Source organism: Acanthochromis polyacanthus, chromosome 3, assembly GCF_021347895.1.
Source record: "Acanthochromis polyacanthus isolate Apoly-LR-REF ecotype Palm Island chromosome 3, KAUST_Apoly_ChrSc, whole genome shotgun sequence".
In the NCBI taxonomy this organism is placed as follows: Eukaryota; Metazoa; Chordata; class Actinopteri; family Pomacentridae; genus Acanthochromis; species Acanthochromis polyacanthus.
Genome location: NC_067115.1, coordinates 22799574 through 22824546, shown reverse-complemented (window position 1 = coordinate 22824546; position 24973 = coordinate 22799574). Strand labels below are relative to the sequence as shown.

Genomic DNA, 24973 nt, shown 5'->3' with positions numbered 1-24973 from the left:
CAAGTGATCCCTGCACACACATTTATTTAAAGCGTAATTTGTCCCAGAGTTTCTTTTACTTGTATAAAAGCTTCTTTTTAAGGTTGTTCACTAGTCTGCCAGGAATAAAGTTCTGTTCGTTTCATCCATGTTTCTTTATCTCCCCTAACTTAGAAAAATAATCAGAATGAATCTGCAAAGCTTGCCATCTCTGCTGTTAGAAACTGCAATGAGCAACTTTAATTTAGAAATATGAACCTGCCTCTCCGCCACCGAGATCCTCAGAAAAACAAACAATGGAAGACCCACACATCAACGCGCCATCAGAGGAGCAACATGGGATTAATAACAGCACAAGCTGTGAGCCTTGTGCGTAATTACGCGTGAGCCTGCGGTCGCATTTTCTGGCACACTCCGATTTAAAGGCTGAATGTGACAAACGAAAAGGTCAGAAGAGCGTAGAAAAGGTGCTTATACTTTGCAGTTCAGAAGCTGCATTATCTGCAATTCATTTCGGTTTAAGTCGAGGTAAGAAACGCCTTTCTGATTCTGTTTTCAACCCGCTGTGACAAGTGTGGACACTGCAGGTCTGTAGCAGCTCTATGGTGACGTCGGTATAAAAATACCTTCAGGAGTCTGAAGTCATATTAAAGTATTTAGAACGATCTATTGCGTTCCAGGTGTGCTGGAATTAAAAGCCTTTGTTACTGCACACATTCAGCAAGATCATAATTTAGGAAATGTGAATAAAAGAGGACTGTAAATAAGTGAAAGATGTGAACTGAGTCGCTTTCCTCTTTTCGCAGTAATGTGTTATGTCCACATGAGGGCGGTGCGTGTGCTCTTATGGAGCACATGGAAATTTGCATGGACTCGATTTGGCTCATTGGTTAGAAGTAACATTGCATTCAGTGATGTGATTTGCCAGTTGGCCTCAGGCTTCAGACAATGAAATTTGCGCCTGCAGCTGAAGGCCTGCAGCAGAAAGACCTGTCTGTGGTGTGTTCATGCAGCGCAGCCTTTTGTTCACAGAATGGCAGAAATGGGAACACAAACATGCCATCTGACTGCATGATGTCACCCATTTATCTCCCAGACGGATCAGCTTAATCTACATTCATATAGTAGCAGCTTCTACTTCGGCAGCTGAAAAGGTGGAATTATTTTTGGAGTCATTAAATGATTGAGTTTTGACCTTCAGTGGAGATCCATTGTAAGCTGCTTCAGGTAATCTGGCCCCTCGGCTATAGTCTGACCCCTGCTGCTGTATGAGCTAAACAAAAGATCCGCCAGACCCACAATAAATAACAAATACAGGCACGGACACAACAGGCTCTGGGCTCCAAACCAGTTCAACTTTATTAGAGCAAATGGGGGAATAAAAAAGAAACACAAAACAAGTGCATGACAATTTTAAGGCCTCGTCAGAAAGGCGTGGGTTTAGACAACAGACTGGGATTTGTCCAGCCTGCGGTCATCCTCTGAGTAGCGTCGGAAAGTTTCTCCCAGCAGCGGCTCTAAGGCCTCAGCCGAGCGGTAGGAACGAGCTCGCACAGCGCAGGCAATGACGCCTCCCACCACCGCCACAACCAGCACTGCAGCAACAACAGCTACAGTAATGATCTCAGACAGGGTGAAAGCCCGAGCTGCAAAAGGGAAGAGGGTCATTGGGGGTCACTGAGTTGTGTGGATGGATGTATGTGTGGCTGTGTGTGTGCGCTGAAGCTCACCTGGCCACTGGACTTCGTATGAGTATCCCAGGTTTTCTGGGGCAGCGACAAACATCTCAGCATTGGTGACAGGAGGCCAGAAAGGAACCATGTTGAAACCGGCGGTTGTGACCAATAGGAGCATTCTCCTCCGGGTAAACGATTTCACCTGTTGGCAGGAAAAAAAATATGTCTACGTGCCAAGCCATCCTTCAAAGGGGTTTCTGTTTCTGTGTGTGAGTTAGTCTGAGTGTACCTGGTTGGTGTCTCCTGAGCCACTCGTCAAAGATGGCGTCGGTGAAGGTGTGCAGCAAGACAAAGATGGGATCATTGGGCGACAGGTGAGTCTGTCCGCCTGTCCCGTTGAGGAAGAGGTGGGCCAGATTGTGGAGGCTGCGGATCACTGGGTCATACATCCCTTGGGGGGCGCTGTAGCCTAGAAGGCATTGAACAAACAACAAAAAGATAAATTAATGAGAACTGTGATTTACCAAAATTAGGCACATCAAATGCTGTGTTGGAGCTCACCATATGTGCGTGTGGGCGGAGGACTGAGTGAGTGTGTTTTTTGGCTCTGAGTTTGTATCTATACAGTCACACAGTACTTCAGCTTTATTTTCTGAGCTGAGCCTGAATAAATCCCCTTTGTCCATCTGAGGAAGCTAAATCCCAGCTCCTGCTCTGGGTCTGACCTCTGACTTGGAGCTACACACCTTCAATGGTGTTCCTGAAGCTCTCGGAGGAGGTGGAGTAGTAAGGAGGCGTGTCGAAGGTGTTGAGCTCCAGACAGTCCAAAACATCCTTGGGCTCGGGCAGCCTCTGCACCATGGGCCGAGCCACGTTGCCAGCGGGGTTCCTCCTGATGGGACTGCTCTCCGTACCTAATAACAAAGAGAGAACCCAGGTGAGAGGAACAGAATTACCCTTACAATAACACAGTGACGGGCATCGTTTCTGGTTAGTGGGGTCACTCAGAAAATCAGTAATTAACTCATGCTAATATCACTCACAGAAATGAGAAGAAATCTGTTTAGAAATGTTGTTATTATTTTAACCTCTCTCTAATTCTGTGCGGGAGACTCAACTAGTTTGATCCATCTTAAACATGACAGGATGGCAGTTTTCTTTTTTTAAATTATTCAGTAAAAGTCAACAGTAGTGAGTTGGAGCTTTGTGACTGAACAGAAGTTTTTCTTTTTTTCTTCTGCTCTCTCTCTCTCTCTCTCTCTCTCTCTCTCTGTCTCTCTCTCTCTCTGTTGCATGCACGATCTCCTTCTTTCTTTCTTTTTGTACTTTCTCCTACACACAAGCACATAAAACAGAAGGCTACATAACTGAGTTGTCTGTCTGTTTGAAGATTATTCCCTCAGATCAAAGGAACCAGTAGACTGCTAAGATTCCTGTCTTCAACAAGCACATGCACAAATGAGGCAACCCCCACCACCACCATCCTAACCCATTTAAGGAGATGTTGCTTGTTGATGCAGGAAATACCAGGCCTCTCATGATTCTGTAAGGGGGAAATAACGAGTCAGATCACTCAAGTGTCAGCCACTCACGTGTCCTACCTGTTACCAAACTTTTTTTTTCTTACACGGCGGTTCAAAAGGATCTCCCTTTTATTGCGCTACAGTGACAGATGATTGACCTTCTTAATTATTCCAGATGAAAAGAAAATCCTGCATGTGCTATATTTGAACGCTAAAGCAAAGGTAGTGATTTAGGTGCCAGCGTGATCCAATCCCCCGCAAATCTGATCACCTAAAGTCTGGCTTATGCGGCTTATAACAGCATAAACGTTCCCTTATTCTAGTGGAAATCTCGTGACCCTTTGGGAATTAACGCCGGAAACCTACTGTTCTGATATCTTCTATTGAGAAATTAAGCTCCCTGAATTGAGAAGTATTCGTAAGATGCATTGTGCGGTACAGAAGGCAATGTTTCTAGAGTAGCTCCAAACAAACTGTGGTAATGGCGGGCGATATCGAATTTAGCACAACAGCTGTGAGGTATTATTTATAGTAGCTTATGTTCTACATGCTCTCTTTATGAGCTCTTTGCCCTCTTTTCTGAAGCAGCTGAGACGATGCTGTACATCAGCACCGCTCCACTGCTATAGCGAGGTATGGCGTGTGGTGGTCTTACTTGCAGACGGTGCCCAAAGTGTCGTAGTCATCCACGCTCTCGCAGATCACCCTCCACTGAGAGAACACAGAGTTGTGCTGATGGAGTTCATATCGAATGAGCTCCTGGCTCCCAGCAGGTCGTCGGTGCAGATGTCGCACTCGCTGCCTCGATGGGCAAAGTTCCAGTAGGGGAGGCGAAGGTGGGTCGCTCAGCATTGTCCTGCATGGTTGAAGGGGACAAGTGAACGGTTACATGAGTGTGTTAAAGAACAGTTCCTTTACATTGTTTTCTTCTACTTCTTCCCTGTTATCTACTTTCCTCTACTGCACTCTGGTCACCCTTCCTTCCTCCGCCATCAACCCATCACATATCCTTACATTCTTTCTATCCATTGTCCTGTTCTTTCTCCCCACCTTCCCTCGACTCACCTGCATGTCTCTCTCCAGCTGCAGCAGATGAAAACGATGCCAGGTAACAAAAACCGGGGCCCTCGTGGGAGAAGTCTACACCCCCAAAGCTGTCTGGCCTGGCCCCAGGTACGTCTTACTGACAGAGTAGTAGTGGCTCCAAACAAAGTAGTTGTAAATGGTGATGTTGTCAAACTGCGGGTGTTGCCATCAGGCCCAAGCACCTCCTGGTACCTAAAGATAAGGAGGCGAATGTCACTGTTTTTGTTTTTGTTTTTTCCCTCCACACTGCTTTAAGATAGACCTTTTATTGTCCAAACTCCAAAAGTGAGAGGATGCATGCATTTAACTGAACCACACACATATGTAGGTATACATTTTATTCCTGTGGTTATAATAGAGCAGAAATAACATTTTTTTATGAGGGAGTCTAACAGGGTTCTTTCTACCTGCAGGTGAAAATTGCTCTAAGAATTAATCTGCTGCAATTCTCGGCTGATTAGGAAAGGAGGTTATTCACAGATTTATGTAGTGTTATTTAAAAGATTATAATTCCCTTTCCTACTGCTGATAATAATAATATATTGCTGATAAGTTGCTCTCGCTACCTGCAGCCTTTACAGAAAGCTGCCACAAGTGCATTTTAGGATTGTGCTCATTTTAAAATGCACAGTGTGTGCATAGGCAACCAAATCTTTGGGCTTTCCAGTGGCAGATTCAGATTGTTTCAAATTGCATTTTACTCCAGGTGTTAATACTAGACCAAGAGTAGCTATTTAAAAGTCACCCCTTCTTTAAAGTGAGGCCGTTAGATTCATTTGAAGTTGGCTTATGTTATTATACTTATGTTACCTTCTTGTGCAGATGACCAGGTCGGGGTGGACAGTCCTCTTAGCTCGGTCCAAAGCATTCACAAAGGCCTGCTTCTCAGCTGTGCTCATCTGCATGATATTCCTCCTTACTGGAGCGAGGTTAATGGGTGGAGGCAGACAGGAGGGAAGGAAGAGAGAGAATGAGAGGTTGTCGAGGTGTGGAGGAACGAACGAGGAGCAGAGGAAAGAAAATGTTATTAAAAATTAACACAGACATTTCCTTTCTCTAGCAATGCATGCCTCTATTCCCTTGGCTGATGTAGACCTGTGAAATCTTAAAGGGCACAGCAGGAGTCACAAATTAAAAAGTTGCCTGAATTTTTTAAGCCCAACGGCATCCGTTCTCTTACCAACAGAGATCCTCTGATCACAGTTCGGTCCGGTCAGCCCGTGTCTGCATCGCCCACAGTTGTAGCCGCTGAAGTTCCCGTTGCATTGGCAGGTGCGGTTGAAAAACCTCAGCGGCCACCTCTCTCTGTCGTCACGTCCAGCATAGGGGTACTGAGGTCCGTGGCGGCGGTTGTCGGCCGCAATGTTCACACACTGCCCTCTTCCTGTGCTGGAGGCCACACTCATCCCCCGCCACCCCTGTTGGAGAGGGGCAGCACTGGCCGCTCCGCAGCCCCTCAGGGGTGACACACTCCCGGGGGAACTGGGCCAGCGTTAGGCCGCAACAAGGTCGCCACCAGGAGACTCGCCGTCCACATGCTACCAAAACACAGAAGAAGGTGGTACAGGTTAGATGGTCGAATAAGGACAGGATAAAGTTGAGATTTTAGAAATACAGAGAGAGGGTAGGGATGCTTTACGTGTCTAGATTTCTTTTTTTTTAACATTCTTTTCTAATCCACTTATGTTCATGTTTGTGAAGGGCTAGAGTCTCTCCCAGAACACGTTTTGTAAGATGAAGACAAAAAATTCAATACACCACAGACATACTTACTCTTCAATTAAGCTCAAGAACAACTCAGTCGGTTTGTGTTCTCTTGTTAAAGCCAATTGTCTTAACATTATTCCAAAACTTCTTACACGCCCCTGCAGGCAGTACGAGTCACTATTCATAATTCACAAAGCCATTAGCTTTCAACTCTTACAAGTTCAGAAATGCTTTCAAACAATAGACGACAAGAGATGATTTGCTTCAACCTTTTGTAGTTAGATTTGCTTGTCTTTTGAAGCTTGTTGATTAGGAATGAACGAAGGACGGACTAATAATTTGGCAGGAGCAATTATTTACAACAAAACAGTGATAACAACCACTCAAGAAAAGTTACCAATTAAAAAAACAGAGAAAAAAAGGGGGGACAATGGAACTGTTCTACATTTTTCCACCTCCGCTGAAATACAGGACTAATATGAATGATTGAGGACTTCAGTACAGCGCTGGCTGGCTTACGTGTGAAATATTTTGTCTACCTCCATCTGGAAGAAAAACTTGATTTCATCATCTGACTTAATTGCACATTTATCTCATGTCTATTTTCAATTTGTAAACGTGCTGAAGCAGTCACTCATACCAGTAAGTTGTAAGACTTTCTGCATTCCACAGTTCATTATGTAGAAAAAGAATCAGTGTAATGTGTTCCCCCTACCTCTGACTGTGCATGCTGCTCCTCTGATTGCAGAACTGTAGCCCCCCAAGAGTCGGTCCATTTCCCTCTTCTGTCTTAAATAGCTTTCGAGCACATGACCAGACCTTTCTGCAGCTTGTGTAAGCACACACACACAGAACACAGAACACATGGGTACTCTGAAAGGTCCTCGAGTGATTTCTAAAACACTCATTCATGCGCCTTGTGATCAGAGTCCGTTAAGTTCATTGTGGGTCACTCACAAAAGACTCAACTGTACGATGACATTCATGCTTTAGTCACTCTCGAGAAAAATTTGGGCGTTTCACTTATACTGTAAAACAAATGTTTTTTGGAGGATTTCTGTAATTTTTTAAAAAAATAATTTGTTGTCCTTTAACAGATTTTCCTTGTTATGTTGAATTACAGATAATAAAAAATAAAATGATTAAAAATAAATTAAACAGGCCAAAACAGTGCATAATGTCCATATCAAAAATCTTTTTAAAAATATTTATTTTTCATAATGTGTGACAGTAAAACTGCTGTTTTGCTGTATTTAAATCAGCTAAAATATCATTATTTGCAGATATTTGCTGTTATTTTCTCTGTTATTATTACACTTTTTGAATATTCCTCTGTTTATTTTCTGGCACCCTTTCTGTCAGATTTTCTTTTATTTTTACAGGTTAATTTTTACAGTGCAAGTAACAACGTGATATTGTTTTATTATCTATTAAAGAAGATACACGACTGGGGGAAAAAATCTGAAAACATTTGTGCATGCAAATTTATGGTAAACCTCATCAGTGCAGAAAAATCCATACTGGGTAGAGAAAAAAAGGGAACATTTTCAATATTATCTCTTTATTTTGTATTGCTCAAATCACAAATGATGATACAAAGGTCAAGAGTTATGTAGAATAAAAATCAAATCAAATTTTAAAATCCATCTCAGTAATGGAAAAATCCATTTTTTTTCTTTTCCTCGAAGGCCCCTGTTGTACAGTTTAATGAGACTGCTCAGACATAGCACTCTATGGTACTGCCAGCACTTTGTGAACAAACTGTACTGAATGCCGTTAAAACAGGAAAATTGCTTATTGTCGCTGCTCCTGCTCTATTCTTTTCAACAACTTTGAACAGCATGACTGAAGTGGTCAGTGTGAAAAACATTTCTCAGCAATTCCGTTTCAGCCTAAAGAGTTTACAGACATCAAGCTAGATACAAAACAGTTTTTGGCACATTTCCACACTCGCACTTGCACACAGCATTTTAAAACATGCTCTTCCTGTTCACTCATCCACATATTCATACATGCAAAATGTGTTACAGTGTCTCTTTTTCTCACTTCACATGAACACACACACAGACAAATAAACAGACATATACACCAAATATAAATGTGACACATATACACTAGTTATTACAGTTTGACTCCAAGGCAGTCTGTGTTGGGTTTGAGAATTTAGGGTAACTAGGTGATTTGGGATTGGGTGCAGGCTTGGAAAGTGGCCTTTTTGGGTTTCATTTAGACGCAGCAGGAACAGACAAACATTTGGACCCCCTAAAGGATGGAAGTCCTGAGGTCTTGTGAAGAGTCTGGTCCTGGTCCAGTGTTGGCCGACTCCTCTGTGGAGCCGGGCGGGAGGTCTGACATGGATATCGCGATGCTCGTCTCCTTGCTTCTCCTTTGTTGTGGCCAGGGTCGAAGCCACATCAGACGGGTCAAGCGGTGGCTATCCTAACGGAAAGGACAGGAGAGGAGTTGGCAGTGATTGACGGTTGTATTTGATGAATGAAAGAAAGGGAAAACACAAGACAGAAACAACTGACGCCGAGTAACGGTAGTAATATCAGTAACATGAAAGGAGTTGTTTGATGCAATACAGGAATACAAAGACGGACATGTTTTAATGAGAGACGTTAAGTTAATGGTAAAATTCAAACACAGTTTAATCTGGCGTCTTTATAATGGCTGTCAAACTGCTGTTGAATGCGCCGCTGTGAGCAAACGCTAATGTTCTCACTGGAAGGTCTGTTTATTTAATGACTTCCACACCAGATGGAGAGTCTCACAAACTGTGCTGGAATAAGATACGCTGGGAGATAATGACACACCTAGGTATAAATAGATCACTTGATGCTATGACTAATTGCAGGTGATGCTGTCCTGAGTGAACGAATTTCAAAGTGCTGCATGCGTGTTTACGTGCCCTAGCTGGACTGCCTCTCAAGGGTATCCACACCGCCATTTTAGGTGTAATTCATCTTACCCTGAACACTTTATAATGCTAATCTCGAATGTTTCTTCAAAGGAGCATGGCTTTCTGAGGTGGGCTTGGGTCAGGTTCACGTTGGTTATTTTACATATGGAATATATTAAGATATTTCTCTCCTTTTGTCTCATGCATATCAGGCCTCCATGTGCTGCAAGTAGATACTAAATGTCCATGTGTAAAGACCTAAAGAGACAGGCTGTTGCATGCTACGCCTGCAAGACAAGTGCTCAGTATTGTAAGAAATAAACTAAATTATAGTCTTAGGGTTGAAAGTCAGATTCAGTTAGAGGGAGGGGTATTAAAGATGGAAGCATATGCAGTGTTTGGGTGACAGTTTAGAACCATATTCAGGGTTTTTTCTACTATATTAAATGGTTTACATCCAACTTGTGTGCCACGTTTTACTTTATTTTTAGCTATTAGCTCTGCTTCATTTCCAGTCATTTCCAGTTACAATCCCCCCCCCCCCCCCCCCCCCCCCCCCCCCCCCCCCCCCCCCCCCCCCCCCCCCCCCCCCCCCCCCCCCCCCCCCCCCCCCCCCCCCCCCCCCCCCCCCCCCCCCCCCCCCCCCCCCCCCCCCCCCCCCCCCCCCCCCCCCCCCCCCCCTCGAGAAAGCAGCTTCTTTGCTTTACAAACAGGACTCCATCCCAACAAGGCGAAATTAAGTCATGCCTGTTCTCTAGACTGTGCATCATTCAGTCAGTCATTTGTTTCTTTCTCTTTTTTTTTTTGCCATTGCAAATACTGTATGCCAAGTTTAACAGAATGCAGTCTACATTAAAAACAAGAAGTGCTCATATCCTGAGTTCATTTCCAGGTAACTAACTGCTGTTTGAATTACAGTCACATGGTTGAAATGCTAAAGAAGATTTAGCTTGATGCTTTGATCTGGAGTTTACTTGCTTTCTATCCTGGCTTCTTGCATCCCAGTATGTACAAGGAGCAGCTCATTTGTTATTCAGATGATGAGAAAAGATGAAAAGATGAGACTTTTAGATACTATTTGAAAAGTGCTTTTATTTTTTAGTTGACAGTGATTTAGTGATTCCGTCTTCAAATGACAGCTGGATTGTCATTGCAGCTATACAGTCTCTTAACAAGGACGCATTTCAAGATGACTCTGTTGACTGTTAAATGATTCAGTGTTGCTTTGTTATCGCTTGTGCTGGGCATTCATCACATTCCTCTTTGTGTCTTGCACACGTTCGCTTGCACAAGCAACGGACACAGTCCTCTTCAGCTGAGGTTTGTTTAAATCCACTTTTTCAATCTCGCCTTGAGTTTTAGTGAATTTGTTTTTGTTTCTTGCACATCGTGTCCTTCCATAGTTTCAAATGGACGCTCCTTGCACATATGCACCTTTGGCTTATTATTGATTCAAGCCTGCTAGTCTGATTAGGGTAAATAGCGGTATTACCCAGTAATTCTCTGGATTCACGGGACTCACACTCTCATGTGATGCAGTGAACAGAATCCTGTGCACGTAAGCTACAAAACAGCCAGAAGGGAATCAGCTGAGAAGCACACAACTGGCGGTTCCTATGAACCACAAGTATGCAGGTCAGTGCACAATATTCAGTCAGCTGACAAAGGGAATGTCTGACATCTGGTTAGTGTAGGTGACAGGGAGACTGATGCTGTAGAGGTCAGTTTGATGGGAGCAAAAGCAAATCACCTTTTAGGAGGAAGTGGAGTGGGAGAGAGTAGAGAAAAGCCGGGCAGAGAGAATTCCTCTTTGATCTCAGTGAGATCATGTACAGTGAACTGCTAATGCTGATCTATGGTGAAGTCTGGTGAAGGCTGACAATGAGATCTTCATCTTCGCTGTCAGAGCAGTGTGTGGACGTTTTGTTCGATCGCTGCCGTCAGTTTTAATTTTAATTCACCATCTGTAAAAGTCATTTTTGTCCGTTCAAGAAATGTTGTATAAATATATATATATACAGTACATGTACAGATGGTTGATAAATTAAAGCAAAACTTGATAAATGAGTAGAGAAAGACAGCAACGAAGGCAGAAGCTTCCATGTAAAAGGGCTGACTGAATGCTTTAAGAGGCATTCAAATGCTGTGATATGCCTCCTTGTATGACTTCACTTTCAGCAAATTTCCACCCAAGCGAACGCCTCTGGAAGATTTCAGGCTGATATGTTAAACGCGTTAGATGTATTAGATGAAACTCCAAGTACAAAAGGAGGAAATATCTTTTGGAAGAATAGTGTACATCCCTCCAGTCAAGATCTGAAGACATGGAAAATGACTTCCAAGGAACTTTGAAGCCATTCTGGAGGCTTTTTTTTTATGACACTGTATGTATGTAATGTGCCATCAGTATAGATACTGTGAAGTGTGAACGTACTGTTGAGTGTCTCCATTGCCTGCAGGCAGTGTGTCGTCACTGCAGTCACCTCCTGTAGCTGCCTCTGGTTCAACGCACCCTTCCTCGCATGCCCGCTGTCGGGCCGGGGTACTGCACACACACACATAAACAATATCCCATTATCACTGTTATTGCTGTTGTTTCTTACTGTTGCCTTTCGACAAATTAACTACTTGTTGCATTGAGCCGAGTGGAGAAATAATATAAAAAAAAGTAGGTACAGCTGTATTACTGGAGAAAAAAAACATATACTTTTTGTGAACAGAGGGGGGAAGTACTGACCCAATACTGAGCACAGCCTCCTCATTTCATCATCTATCAGTCTTGAAATGTTAGCTGCAGCTCGGGCAACATCGAAAGCAATCATGTACCAGCACTGCTGTGAGTCCCATCTGTGATTGTAGCGCTGTTGGTGCTACAGCTAGCAATCAGATGGCTTATTTTGGCTATTAGAGAGGAAGCACTGGGATATGGTCGTGTGAATGCAGAAGAAGTTTTATTTCGGTTTTCATTCATCAAAATAAAATAAATAAAATGGAGGGAAAAAAACTTCATGAAGACCGAGTCGGAACACAAAATTTGAGTTGTTGAGAACATCTACTTTTGTCTGAGGCTGCTGGGTGAACAATGTGGCTTGAACCATCTTGAATTATAAAGCCATAATGGATGATTGGCGACAAGAAAAATTACATCGGCTATGAGTTGAACAGTAATAAGTGAAGCAGATTTGAGCCGTACTTTTAGTGCACCAACAAATCTGGGCCCATTAGACAACTTTTTTTTGAGTGTTCCTGGAGATTAAGTGCACGGAAAGTGGTGCAACTTACCTGTTTTTGTTGCGACATTTGAGGATATAGATAATGATGACAACAGTCTCCAAAACCAAGAACACTGCAGCGGAAATAGCCCCAATCTTCCATGCCTCCAGGCCCAGCTCATTTGTCTCTAAACAGATATAATAAGGCAGAGGAGAGAGCATAACAAATGTGAGGCAAGAAAAGGAAGAGGAGAAAAAAAATTACCCATCAAAAAACAAGAAATTTGATGCACTGCAATTTTCCACAGTCGAATTGTCTGTCCCTCAAATGCAAAAGAATACCTCGCTTTTTGGCCCTGCTGTGTCATTTGACACAGTTTTAAATTACACCAGCTAAAATGGGCATGTGTGTGAGGCAACGGGGCATAGGAAGAGTATGAAGTAAACACTTATCATCCATATTCGTGAGGCAGGAAACAGCGTGTTATATTGTGACAGGATGTTCCCAACTTTCTGGTCTTCCCTCACCAGTTAGAGTGGATAGTTATCCTGCTCCACTGCTTAGTCGAATGGAACGACATCAACTCGGCCATCTGCATATTTAGTTGGCAGAATCATAGTAATGGTCTGTTTTCTTCATCATTTTGCCCAAGTTCTAAGCTTCAAAAAAAAAATCTGCTGTTAATTATCCCCCAAACCATTAATAGCCTAGGATTGGTTTAAAAAACAGCCTGAGAACTACAATAATTGTCACTGGTATTTTGGAAAAAAGTTTGACTCCACACACTCGCTGCTGCAGGAATCGTGCTGAAACACTCAATTGTAATAAAATCTTTTGTTTTTTCGTTTCATTTTACCTATAGTTCCAGCTGTATCTTCTACCAGCTCATTGGCCTCTCCTGGTTCCTCTCCTTGGGCCTCGGGTTGTTCACCTAGAACACCATTCACAAAATGATCCAGTGTAGGTTGAGCCACAGCGGGCTCCTGTGGCAAAAGGTCATCGGTGGTGGTGATGATCTCGTTGCCATGGTCTGACTTCTCCTCATCAGGAGTGTTTTCTCCAGGTTCCACCTCACTGACGGATGGGTTTGGGGAGGGAGCCTGGTTCTCAGGGCTCTGCTCCACAAAGGCTTCTTCACCATCCCCAGGCTCTGGGCCAGAGATCACCGGCACTTCTAGAAGAGAGGTTTGGTATGTGACACACACATGAAAATTAAGCCAAGAGGCCAAGGTTTAGGGTTTGTCAAGTGGACCTATGGAATGTAGGATAACGCATAGATGTGCTGTAGCTGAAAGCAGGAGGCGGGTCACAGTTTGTAAGAGAACTCAGTATCATCTGCAGCACATGTCAGTGTTTGCATGGACATTGGACAAATAACATGGAGAATTTTACTGTTTTTCACAGTATCTGTTTTTTTATAGCATGGACTGGGCGCCAAGGTATTGCAAAGTGTATTAAAAGGGCTTAGAATCTTAATTTAAGACCGCTCCTCTCTCAAAGTAGGTTAAGATGCAAACAATGCAAAAGCTGCAAAGCTGCTGAGTCTAATGCAAGTGAATTTTTTAAAGACAAATACCATTGCAGTTTTAGGCTTTTGTGACCCAGATTATGTGCTGGTTTTACATATTCAACATTTCAGCTGCTAACAGATGAACTGAAAGTTCAGTGAATTAGGCAGCTAAGAGATGTGTAATTTGTGTAGAGGATTTGTTGGGGTGGTGAAGGTTTGAGACATCCTTTCTAGATTCAACGGGGCACCATGCCACTTTCAGACCACCCCACAGAAGCCTAATTTTATGTGTTAGGTTTCATTTCCATTACAAAGGAAATACACTTAGCACTGCTTTGCAACTCCACCTGTTGGAACTACACATATCTCACCTTCATCCTCCTTTTCACCACCGTTTGAAGTCTCCACAGCAGTCTGTTCCTCCTCCCCTGCTTTTTGAACGCTTTCCTCATTCACCAATGCCACTGATTCCTCCTTGATTACACTCTCTCCTTCTATTTCATCTCCTGTTACTTCCCCTACATCTGCACCTTCTGCTTCTTTCTCTTCTGCAGTTCCTCCCTCCACTAAATAGCCATCCTCTCCTTCTAGCCCTTCAGGATCCTTTACTATATTTTCCTCCTTCTCCTCCCCCTCTACTGGTTCTTCTACTACACTTTGTGTGGCTTCTATCTCATAATTATCAGAAGGCACTACTATTTCTTCACCTTCCGTTTCATCTACCTGAGTTTCATCCCCTGGAGCCTCTTCTCTCGCCCCATCATGCCCTATCTGCTCCACGTCAGCCTCTCCTAGCCATGGTTCAGATTCTTCCACAGTCTCCTGATCTGTCTGTCCAATTACTGCCATCTCCACAGCAGCTGGGGCTTCCTCTGCTTCCTGTATTTCTGTTTCACCTGCTCCTTTTTCTTCTGACAACACGAGCTCATCCTCGCTGTCCTCCCCTGCCTTCTCTATGGCAAAATCCCCTCCTGTCTCTTCTAAAGCGGCCACAGCTCCTTCCACAACCTCCTCCTCACTTCCCTGCGACTCATCGATAACCTCCACACCCTCTGCTTCTCTGACTCCAGTTTCTACACCTGCTGTGGTCTTCTCCACAGATCCAGCTGCTGTTTCACCCTCTGCCTCGACAACTCCTTTCCCCTCCTCGGCCACATCTTCAAGCGCATCCGCCTCTGCTACCTCCTGCTTCTCTTTAACACCGGTATCCTCCTCCTTGTCACCCATATTTTCATTCTCCACTGCCTCCTCTAGCACTTCTGCCTCAGCTTCACTCTCTTTTGATTCTGTCCCCAGTGAATCCTCCTCAACCGCTTCCTGCACTACATTCGCTTTTGCTTCGTTCCCTGCTTCCGCCTGTCCCAGGGCTGCCTCCACCACTCTCTCCAGCAGCTCTTTCAGCACTTCCTCGGCCCCACGACCTTCCACCTGCTCTGATGCCTCCCGCACGGCCTGCTGCACCTCCTTCAGGCTAGGAGGGGACACTACTGGCACCACTTCTGCGGGGGGCAACTCTGGATCCTGGGGTAATCTCTGTCCATCTTGGTGGGCAACCGCAGTGGAGGACTGAATGGAGATAGACAGATCTACGGAGACAGTATCAATATTTTTGGTGTTTTGTTGCAGCTGTAATACTAATACTTAGTATTAGGCGTGTTTTATATTGATGCTTACATTGAGGGAATGCTGATGATTGCAGTTATGCAATCTTTGATTATATTATAAATTATATCATAAATTGTGCAAATTAAATCTAAAGACATGCAGTCACCTCACCAAAGACAGGTGTTTTTTTTCCATTTTGGCATACTTTTATTCACTGATTTATTCATTAATTCATAATACAAGATGTCAGATTGTATGTGGGTTGGAGTCGGTGTGCAGGTGTTACTATTTTCATCAAAATACAAATACATTAGCCCACATATAATCACTTATTTGCGTAACAGCACCGTACCTTTAGACTTGCAATGTTGTATCAGCAAAACCACCAGGAATCCTTTCAAAGCGCAGTACTCCATGTTGTCAGAGAAAACATGAAAGAAATACAATCCCAGTCTCTCCCAAGAAAATGCTCTTTACTTCCCTTCGCTCCTAAATGTCTTGCTCAAATGTCAAGTGTGAGTGCGTACCCCACCACGAGACATACACTGAGGGTGTAGACTCTGGATGGTTGGACGGTAAATTGGGCCTGTCCAAGGGAGGGTGATGTTAGCAGGTGACGGAGAAATGAGGGAGGGTGAAAAACTGAACATTGCCATGTTAAATATTGACACCCCAAGGTTTCTTCGTACCACCAGGTGTCTCTATGGTGTCCTTACATAAAGTAGCACGTCGGTGTTAAATGCTTTTGAGACTCTTACATGGGCCGTGGTGAAGCATGGGCGGCATGTCACACTCACAGTGAACTCTGGCGGAGCAATTATAGGTGGGCTGTGAGTTTGGGGTGTGAGTGATGCTACCAGTAGGACTTGACATAGAGCTAGAAGAGGTAGACCTGAGTGTGGCTCAAAAAGCCTGCATGTAGAAGTTCAGGATAAAATCACAATGCATCTGACAAGAAGCGGTAGTCACTTGAGTTGGCTCGTAAAGCAAAAAGGAAACGGCTCCCTGCTGTGTGGGTTACAGGTACTTTTATTCACCATATGAGACATTTCTTTTTGCCTCTGCACCCACTTCTATGTCACCAGTCTTATGTGCACTGCTAGAATTAGAACAGCACAGCGATGCCTCATGCCTTCCTACTGTAAGGTTGTCTAACAAAAATGTCTTTCACATTATGTAATGCAAAGAATATTTACATGGATGTCTTGCATGTTCCTGTTCAGTGCCAGTCTGACAGGGTTTGCATGGGAATACAAGGAAATTGGATGCAGGTGTTACTTTAATTGGAATCTTTCAGTGAATGCACAGTTTACAACCGTGCTGTATGGCTAGAGGCGATGTAAAATCCCCCAGGTGAGTTTTTTTCTGCTGCAGTTTATTTATATTCATATCCAGGTTAGCATCATTGAGACATCCCGAGTGTACTAAACAACCACTTGGACTGAAGTGTTTAAATTTTCTCTGTGGAGGCAGCCAAGAATAAGCTGGAGCATCTCTGTGTGCAGTGAAGATATAAAAGTCTGGGGTGATACTGCACAGATTTTTGCTATGCTAGCTGCATAAATCTAAGGATGTCACTATCAGGCTGTTCTTGTGTTTGATCTCGACTGAAATATCTCAAGAATTACTGGATGGTTTGCCATGAAATTTTGTTTTTCCATTCGCAACGCAAACCACAGGACGTACACTACCATTCAACAGTTTGGGGTCACCCAGACAATGTCATGTTTTCCATGAAAACTCACACTTTCATTCGTGTGCTAACATAATTGCACAAGGGTTCCTAATCATCAATTAGCCTTTCAACACCATTAGCTAACACAATGTAGCATTAGAACACAGGAGTGATGGTTGCTGGAAATTGGCTTATACCCCTACACAGACATTCTATTAAAAATCAGCCGTTTCTAGCCAGAATAGTCATTTACCACATTAACAATGTTCATTGAAAAGAAACTGATTTGCTTTTTAAAAAAAAGGACATTTTGAAATGACTCCAAACTTTAGAACGGTAATGTAGTTTTCACTTATTCAGTGAAATTTAAAAAATATCTGCTAAATGGATTGGCATACAATTTGACACAGACATGCATAATTCCGAGATATTGCCATGTATCCCAGTTATTTTGGTGATACCTCAACTACCTTTATCACAATAAGCTCACATTTTATGCATTGAAAGAACAACCTTCTTAAAATGTGAGTGAACAGCTCACTAGATAGAGCATGAATTTTTGGTTCAGTTGTTCATATTCCAATGAATATGGACTCCTTCTTGACCCATTTTCTTTAACATCACAGAGCCAGAGTTGATTCATTAATCCAATTATTAGATTTTTAACTGAATGTCAGCAAAACAAATGCGATTCCCATTAGCTTCAGGTAAGATGGTGAACATGGTAAATGTTACCTACCAAGCAACACAGTGTAAAGGGTGTGTTTGTGAGCATTTTATCACTTTAGGATTTAGTTCAAAGCATTTCTAGGTGTGCCTTATAATTGTGTCACTACCACCATGTTATTACACTACTGCTATTTATTATACATATTTAAAACATCACATTGTGTCAGTTTAGAGGATCTGTGTTGTTGAATTACACCAGTTTACTGCAGTAGAGGATCAAAAAATCCCTAACAAAGATTATCTTTGAGATAACCAGCCAAGCCAAGCGAACAAGATTTGAATCATAACACGACGAATTTCTCCACCATCATTCTTTACGCTTTAAGTTCATTAATTCTATGACAGCAATGGGCCGTCATTCACTCTACCATCAACTGCAGTAATATGAATAGATCAATTTATACTAAACATAAATAGCGCTCTTCATTCACACCCAGGTCTGCTGGAAATGAAGATGGAGGCTGAAGTGATTGAGTGTAAAATGAGTTGAGTTATTGAATGAATTAAATGTTGCAGGGATGCCGATTTGAAACATGAAATTCTCATCTTTTTTGCTCCAGACAAAGACATCAATTCTCCCCAGATATTTGTCTGATATCTTTCTGCCCTTCACTGCCCCACCCTCCTTTCTGAGAAAGGCAGTACGTCTTTGATAGATCATACTCCAGCTGCCCTGTGATCTGCCCAATAATAGTGGCCCCTCTGGGAAGCTTTACGGTATCTCGCCTTTCAATGAAATCAGCTGATTCTGACCAAAGGCTCCATTGATTCTCATGCTAAAAGACCAGCATGACAAAACTATAAACCCCTGTCATGAAACCAGTGAGACTCATTGAACCAGCAGCTTATTTTCTTGCTGGCTCCTCAGCAGGAACACTAACAGTCTGCTCCGAGCTATGAAACCAAGCATGGAAATGATAAAGACTTTTTCACTGTCAGTGTTGGTATAAGTACATGTCAGTATTATTCTCTGCGGTCTTTGTGTTGCTTTTGAAGCCACACGGGGTGCAGCGCAGTGATCTCTGCTTCAGTTCGATTTACTTGACAATTCAGTGCCAAATCTGCACTTCTGCATATCAAGAGCCTCTGTTTTCTGTCTCAAAACAAACTATAGATAGGAAAAAAAAAACTGAGACTGGGGAGCTTCAGAGGAGCAACAAAACATATCTGAACTGTTTTCTTCACTGCTTACTTTCTTGCATGCTTTTGAATTCTCTCTAACTTGCAATTTCTGATCTCTCTCAGTTTCTCTCATTCGTGACTGCAGGAGATTAGGTCTGAAAGGTTAATACGGTCACATGAGCTTCACATTGTGCTTTGTGCTACCAGGCAGTAGCACTTCATACTTGGCTTGTGACTGGGCTGGAGAGGGGGATTATTGCACAAAAAAAACCCATACTGTATATTGTAATATAATAATGCACACATATATGTCCACATAGGTACAGACCTATAGCATACAGTTGCACATGAACTCATTCACTCTTACACACAGTGTGTAGCATTTTAAAAGGTAATTATTGTTTCACACACAAACATTTATAAGGGCCTGCATGCAAAAATAAAAGAAAAAAATGAAATGATATATTTCAGAATACAGTCAGTGACCTATAATCATCACTCTTGCTCTATAATGGGTTTCCACAATGGGGGTTAAATAACCCATATTAGATGCTGCTGAAATGATCTTTGTTAAGGTGGAAATGCCGTACGGTGTGTAGCTTCTAAAGCTGGTCTATGTTTCAGGCTGGGAGGAGCCGCACCTTGTGCAGTGCTGTGAGGCCATAGGAGTTGCTGTCCGTATTTCACATGTCAATGTTGGAATTTCAGATGTGCTCTCCATGAACAGAGGGTGGTGGAGGTGACTAACCAACGTTAACCTCAACTCCAGCTGTACTCACCAGCATGTTCATGGCACAAAATCCCTTTGAACACTTGCGTTTACACACAGACCACAAAGCTTAAAGTGACTCTATGTTGGTGATTTAGGGGCCGTTTACACGAGGACGCTTGCAGGTGAAAACGGCAAAATATTTCAACAAAACACCCTACCGTTTATACGAGGACGGCGTTTTGGGGGCTTGAAAACGCAAAAATTTGAAACCGGCCTCCAGAGTGGAAAAGTAGAAAACGCTCCGCCTTTACGTTTCCGTCTAAACAGCTAAACGCAAAACTTTGCCGAGATCTGACCACGTCGCATACGCGATTACGTCACATACGTGCTTTGGTTTGCCGGCCGGTACAAGGACGTAAACAAAGATGTGTGATTATTTCCATCCTTTGTACCTTCAAGCAACTCTGGCAGCTCTTTGTACACTACAGGAGTCGTACCAACAAACGTACAGAATCTGTACAGATTCCATTCATGAACATTTACCGCGGCGGAGATCCGAAAAGGGAGATAGTAAGCATGCGCGTAGACATGGCAGAGTTTTATCACAGCGCCACCCAGCTGCCTGGCATGCATATCCAATCGAATTCCACACACTATAGAGTCACCGTATATACGCAGATTTCCTTCAAAACCGCTCGTCTAAACGTGAAATGACAAGACGCCACTTTTGCGTTTTCTGTTAGGATGGTCCTCGTATAAACGGCCCCTTAGATGAAAGAAGTTTCTTTCAATCAACATGAAACCTTGAATCAAAAGATAAGACATTAGACTGAATGTGCATGCAGCCAAATAACTGCAAACGCATATGGTATGTTTTTTTATTATCATGGTGTCAGGGTTGTTGATATACAGCCTGTTTATTTAGATTTGTGTTTCAAGTCTAACTTGTAAGAAAATCCAACAGTAGCACAGGTAATGAGGTGCAGATGCAGACTTGCTAATGAGCATCATCTACAGACAAGGAGAGTAATCACTTCTGCGGTTTTGACACGTGCCACCTGCAGGCAACTGGTGATCAACTGCAGTTTTATGTATCCATACAGGTGACAGACATGGCCTGAGGCATTTTTGTGGGAGGGGGTTGTCCATCCATCTGTCCATGCCTCTCTCGTAAAAGCGATCTCTCTTAAAAACCTTGAGGGAGTTTCTTCAAATCTGACACAAATGTTCACTTGGACTCAAGGATGAACTAATTACATTTTGGTAGTCAAAGGTTAAGGGTCACTGGGCTCACAAAACACATTAGCAGCCATAAATTAAAACCTCACACAAATGTCTAGTAGGATAAAATGATGAAGTGATGGCATTTTATATCCAAAAAGTCAAAGGTCACTTCACTGTGACATTATATTGTTCTGCAGGAACACTATTGTAGCCATTATTCAACTAAAGAACAGAAGGAGAGATGGATGTGAACTGCAACTTCACGTGCTGGTGGTAATTCTAGATTGCCTTGTATATCTGCTGGTGGTGTGTGCTCGTAAATGTTTTATTTCATTATTACTGTCACAAGCAAATGCATGCTTTGGAGAGGGACACTGTAACACGTAGTGCTATATAGCACTCAGTCCTTCTTTTGCAGAGAACGGATCAAAGACGAACAGAGATGCCCTTGAGCAGACATGATAATTAAGGACAATAAAAATGAAATAAAATGTTTACAGTCAGTGTTAGTGTGGCTCCGTCTATTTTCCTGAAAATGCCTGTTTAAGCTCTATAGTCCAGGTGTAAAGTAGGTACGTGCTTCAGTAAATTTCTACAATCTGTGTAGCTTCATCTGAAAAACTCTTAAGTACAGAATGGAAGATGGTAACATAATTCTTTAAACACACCACACTTGCAACCAATCAGAGGTCAGAGTTGACTACAGTCTTTATTAGGAACATTGCAACCAAACCATCAAATACAGCAAAATATAGATTGCTATATTACTGTTCTGTTTTTATATTTACAATTATTGGTCTATGGCATTAGTGGCTTAAATAGCCAGGTTAGGCAAATTTGCATATTTGATTGCCTCACTTGATCTTTTGTTGTACATTGCAAGTCAATAGTGTAAGCTCAAAGAGGATTCTGTGTAAGATCTGCAAAGTGTACATTAGACACTGAAAGTGCAGTTGCATAAAAGACCACTTGAGTGTTCAGAGTAATTGAGTGGTATTTAAAATGGCATGAGGGATTTCCCTGAGGGGAGGTGCAGATGGGATGTCAACAAAGAGTTGTTAAACCTCCAGTGGAGCCCGCTGAGGGCGAGAGGCTCTGGAGGTTGAGGTAATTGACAGAATGGTATCACCTTTAAACGGGCATTATTAATGATAACATGCCCATAATTCTCAAAGCGATTCTCTTCAGAATGAACAAACATATTGAGTTCTTCGGAAAAAAAAACAGATGTTTTGAAGTCAAAGGAGAACTAATGACTGATATTGCAGCGACATGTTTGAATTAATAAGTCACAATACAGGAAGAAGTTTCCATTTCATCTGATCTCCCCCTCTACTCTCTTTTCTGTGTCTTCCCTCCTCTCTCATTCTCTCTCTCTTCCTTCTGTCTCTCTGTCTGTAGTTTCAGGAATTTTTCAAAAGGATGTTCCCCAAATATCTAGGACATCTTTTTGGGTCACCATTAAAATGATCCTCCAAACTTATAAAACATGCAGAGAAGTTACCTTTTTTTTTTTTTTGCATATATGGAGATCTGAGCCTTCCTGCCGACACAAACAACAACAACATCAACCAGTACCAACAACAGAAATAATGTATGCTCTCATTATTATTCCTATTTAGAGTTCTAATTTATTCGGCCTTAGTGGGGAACAGCAGTTTCAAAGGAAAAACCATGAAGAGTGGCTTGTTGATAAGGCACGAAAGTTAAGTCAAATTATTCAGTCTTCCCCTCTGTTTTTCCCTCTCATTTTCTCTCACACATGAAAAACACAAACACGTACTCTACATGCACACATCACTCAGCATACCCACTTCAAGCGGTGACAATTTACAATTAATTAGAGGGAATCCATATTTCCTCGCTTGTTTATGCTTTTTGCAAAGGCTCTATGATCTGCAGCTCAAAGCGGAGCAGCGAAGACAGAAGCCCAAAAAAACCTCCCCCGTCAGCTCCATATGCTTGGAACAGGCTTCATTGCTGAACGATTGACAGCCGCATATGAACTGCCAAATAAAACATCCCAGTCACTCCCCCTCATAAATGTACGTCCAACACCAGAATAGAGCCACAAGAGCGGTTAAGTCATCGTTCGTTTTGCTTTTGTTGTCTTTTCTTGTGATTCATGGTATGCTCCATTTCTCAGAGAAGGATCTCGAACCATGCATTCGATTGCAGGTGTCTCTGCACATGTGTCTTCCGTGTGAGCACCTAATATGAGCTCGAGAGACAGCAAGACGGAGCGATGGAGAGGGGGAGCACATTTGTCCAACTGCTTTCAACTGGTACTCTCGTATGCTCGCACCATTGTCTGCCAACATACAACAGAGTTTTCTTTCTTTTTCTGTGATGTTAAAAAAAGAAGAAAAAAAAACAATACCTCCCTGCACATTTCTGCTTCTCCTTGTAAATGGAACACTTATATAAGGCACCATTGTGGATTACATAAATATCTCAAAGTTATCAATATTTCATCTTCTGTGCGTTTGATGTGTTTGGTAATTGGATATTTATGTTGTGGGCTTCCTCGCTCAAACCCCCGATTGCACTTTGGTAGTTGTGTATGTATATTATATATATGAGCGTGCATGTGTGTGCGTGTGTGTGTGTGTGTGTGTGTGTTTGTGTGTGTGTGTGTGCGTTCATGTCCAGTGTATGTGTGCTTTCCGTCTTCTTTTTTTTTTTCGCTTTTGCGGTTTTCTTGGAAAGAAGATGACGGCAGTCGCCCTAATAGTGGATTCATTCCAAATGAAAGTCTGCGTGTATGTTTGTGTGTCTATTTTTGTGGCAGTTGGAGGCCTTTGTAATGTTAGACATGGAAAGCCGAGGAGGCCACCCCACAGGAGGAAGTTAAAAACTGCTTGAGCGTGTGTGTCTTCGTAAGCGCGCAGATGAAACGCTGCTGCTGCTGCTGCTGCTGCTGCTATTATTGAATTCATATGTGTACATTTTCTTTCCGCTCACACTGGGATGGTCAAGTAGAGGAGAGGGCTGGGAGGTTCGTCTGTCTCGCTGTGGCGTCTCCCAGAGGGCACAGGGAGCTGCTTGGTTCCTCTTTGATGAAGACAGAGAACAAGGACAGAATAAAAGAAGAGGAGGAGAGGAGGAGGAGAAGCACTAAAATGGGACTCCTTAGTGGGAAATTGTGTCTTATAAATGTTTCACGTTTCTGACAGTTAATGTGACAAAAGAACTGTCTGTGTCTAGAAAGTATCTGACAAACCATTCAAAGACCAATCTGGGTATCGTTGAGTGGCGACTGACAACTCAATGGAATATCATCGAGGCGAACGGGGGAGGGAGGAGGAATGTGCAGAATACTTATGGATAGCAGGGACGTATACGCGCATGGAGATAATGTAGAGACTACACAAGCAGCAGCCGACGTCTCCAGTGTGTAGTTGCAAAGTGTGGCCAAGCGAGGGAGCTGTTGGGTTTAATTTCAATGATCCCAGAGGAGTAAAATGAGTAGCCTGCCAAGACAAAAAGGAAAGAGAGGGGGAAAAAATAGTAAGATGAGAACAGAGAGAGGAGGGAGGAAGAAACAGTGAGACAGAGAGGAGGAGGAAGCGAAAAGAAGGAGACTGACTAGTACCTTCACAGTCCATTACATCACTGTTCTCTATGAGAATACTCCTCTCCAGCTTACGTCAGTGGGAAAAACTCCAATTATACTTCCAGCACAGGAGCAACACCTTCATCATGCTATATCACAGCAACAGATACAGTTCTCGGCAGCTGAAGCTACCACTGCTCACACTGTCGATGACAAATGACACTTGCTCTGTGAGATTTGGGCGTCACTTGCTCTATATTCTCTCAAGTTCAAAACCCAAATAGATGTTTCAGATACTGTATCCTAAAGGACTACATTAGGCAGGCAGTCAGAATGGATTTGAGCTTGGTAAACATAAGAGCAAATGCAGCTCCTCATAGCTATTCTGGTGTTGACAGCTTTACTGCTCATCAGACTAACAGCACCTCTGCCCCACTGCTGATGTGCCTGCTTACCTGCCTGCCTCCTCAGCAGTTCAGCAGAAAGTTGTCTCAAAGTACCACAGAGGAAGGGAGAGAAAGAGAGGCAGCAGCAAGAGAGTGCACGAGAGTGAGATGGTATGTATGCAATGGGGAATCTGGTGGCAAGTATAGGCGTTTGTGCATATTCTGTGCCCAGGCCTGCTGCTACATGCGTGCACGTGAATGTGGTTTTGTGGGATTTTTCAGGCCTGTGTGTGCGCTAATGATCCCAAGAACTCTTCCTTTGCCACGTGAAAGCAGCTCAGAGCCTGGAGGTCCCAGATAACCTGTTT

The 24973-nt window shown here is 43.0% G+C and overlaps 2 protein-coding genes across 2 annotated transcripts in view; both read right to left on the bottom strand.

The window, feature by feature from the left end:
- Positions 1-1313: 1313 nt before the first annotated feature.
- On the bottom strand, positions 1314-7016 carry tyrp1b (tyrosinase-related protein 1b). Its single transcript, XM_051946300.1, is given in 18 exon segments — positions 1314-1625; positions 1710-1806; positions 1808-1857; positions 1945-2124; positions 2402-2569; positions 3800-3801; positions 3834-3909; positions 3912-4010; positions 4013-4034; positions 4244-4294; positions 4296-4333; positions 4336-4425; positions 4428-4456; positions 5075-5183; positions 5445-5658; positions 5660-5771; positions 5773-5802; positions 6687-7016. Coding segments are annotated over 18 exon segments (1770 nt in total). The 5' UTR covers positions 6884-7016; the 3' UTR covers positions 1314-1419.
- Positions 7017-9755: 2739 nt separating this feature from the next.
- The window catches only part of si:dkeyp-118a3.2 (neurofilament medium polypeptide), a 50464-nt gene continuing 35246 nt past the window's right edge, over positions 9756-24973 (bottom strand). The window contains exons 2-5 of the mRNA XM_051946555.1: positions 13968-15182; positions 12943-13260; positions 12156-12273; positions 9756-11418 (exon numbers count right to left, since the gene is read on the bottom strand). Coding sequence (XP_051802515.1) covers positions 11277-11418; positions 12156-12273; positions 12943-13260; positions 13968-15182 — 1793 coding nt within the window. The 3' untranslated portion in view covers positions 9756-11276. The remainder of the gene's footprint in view (positions 11419-12155; positions 12274-12942; positions 13261-13967; positions 15183-24973) is intronic.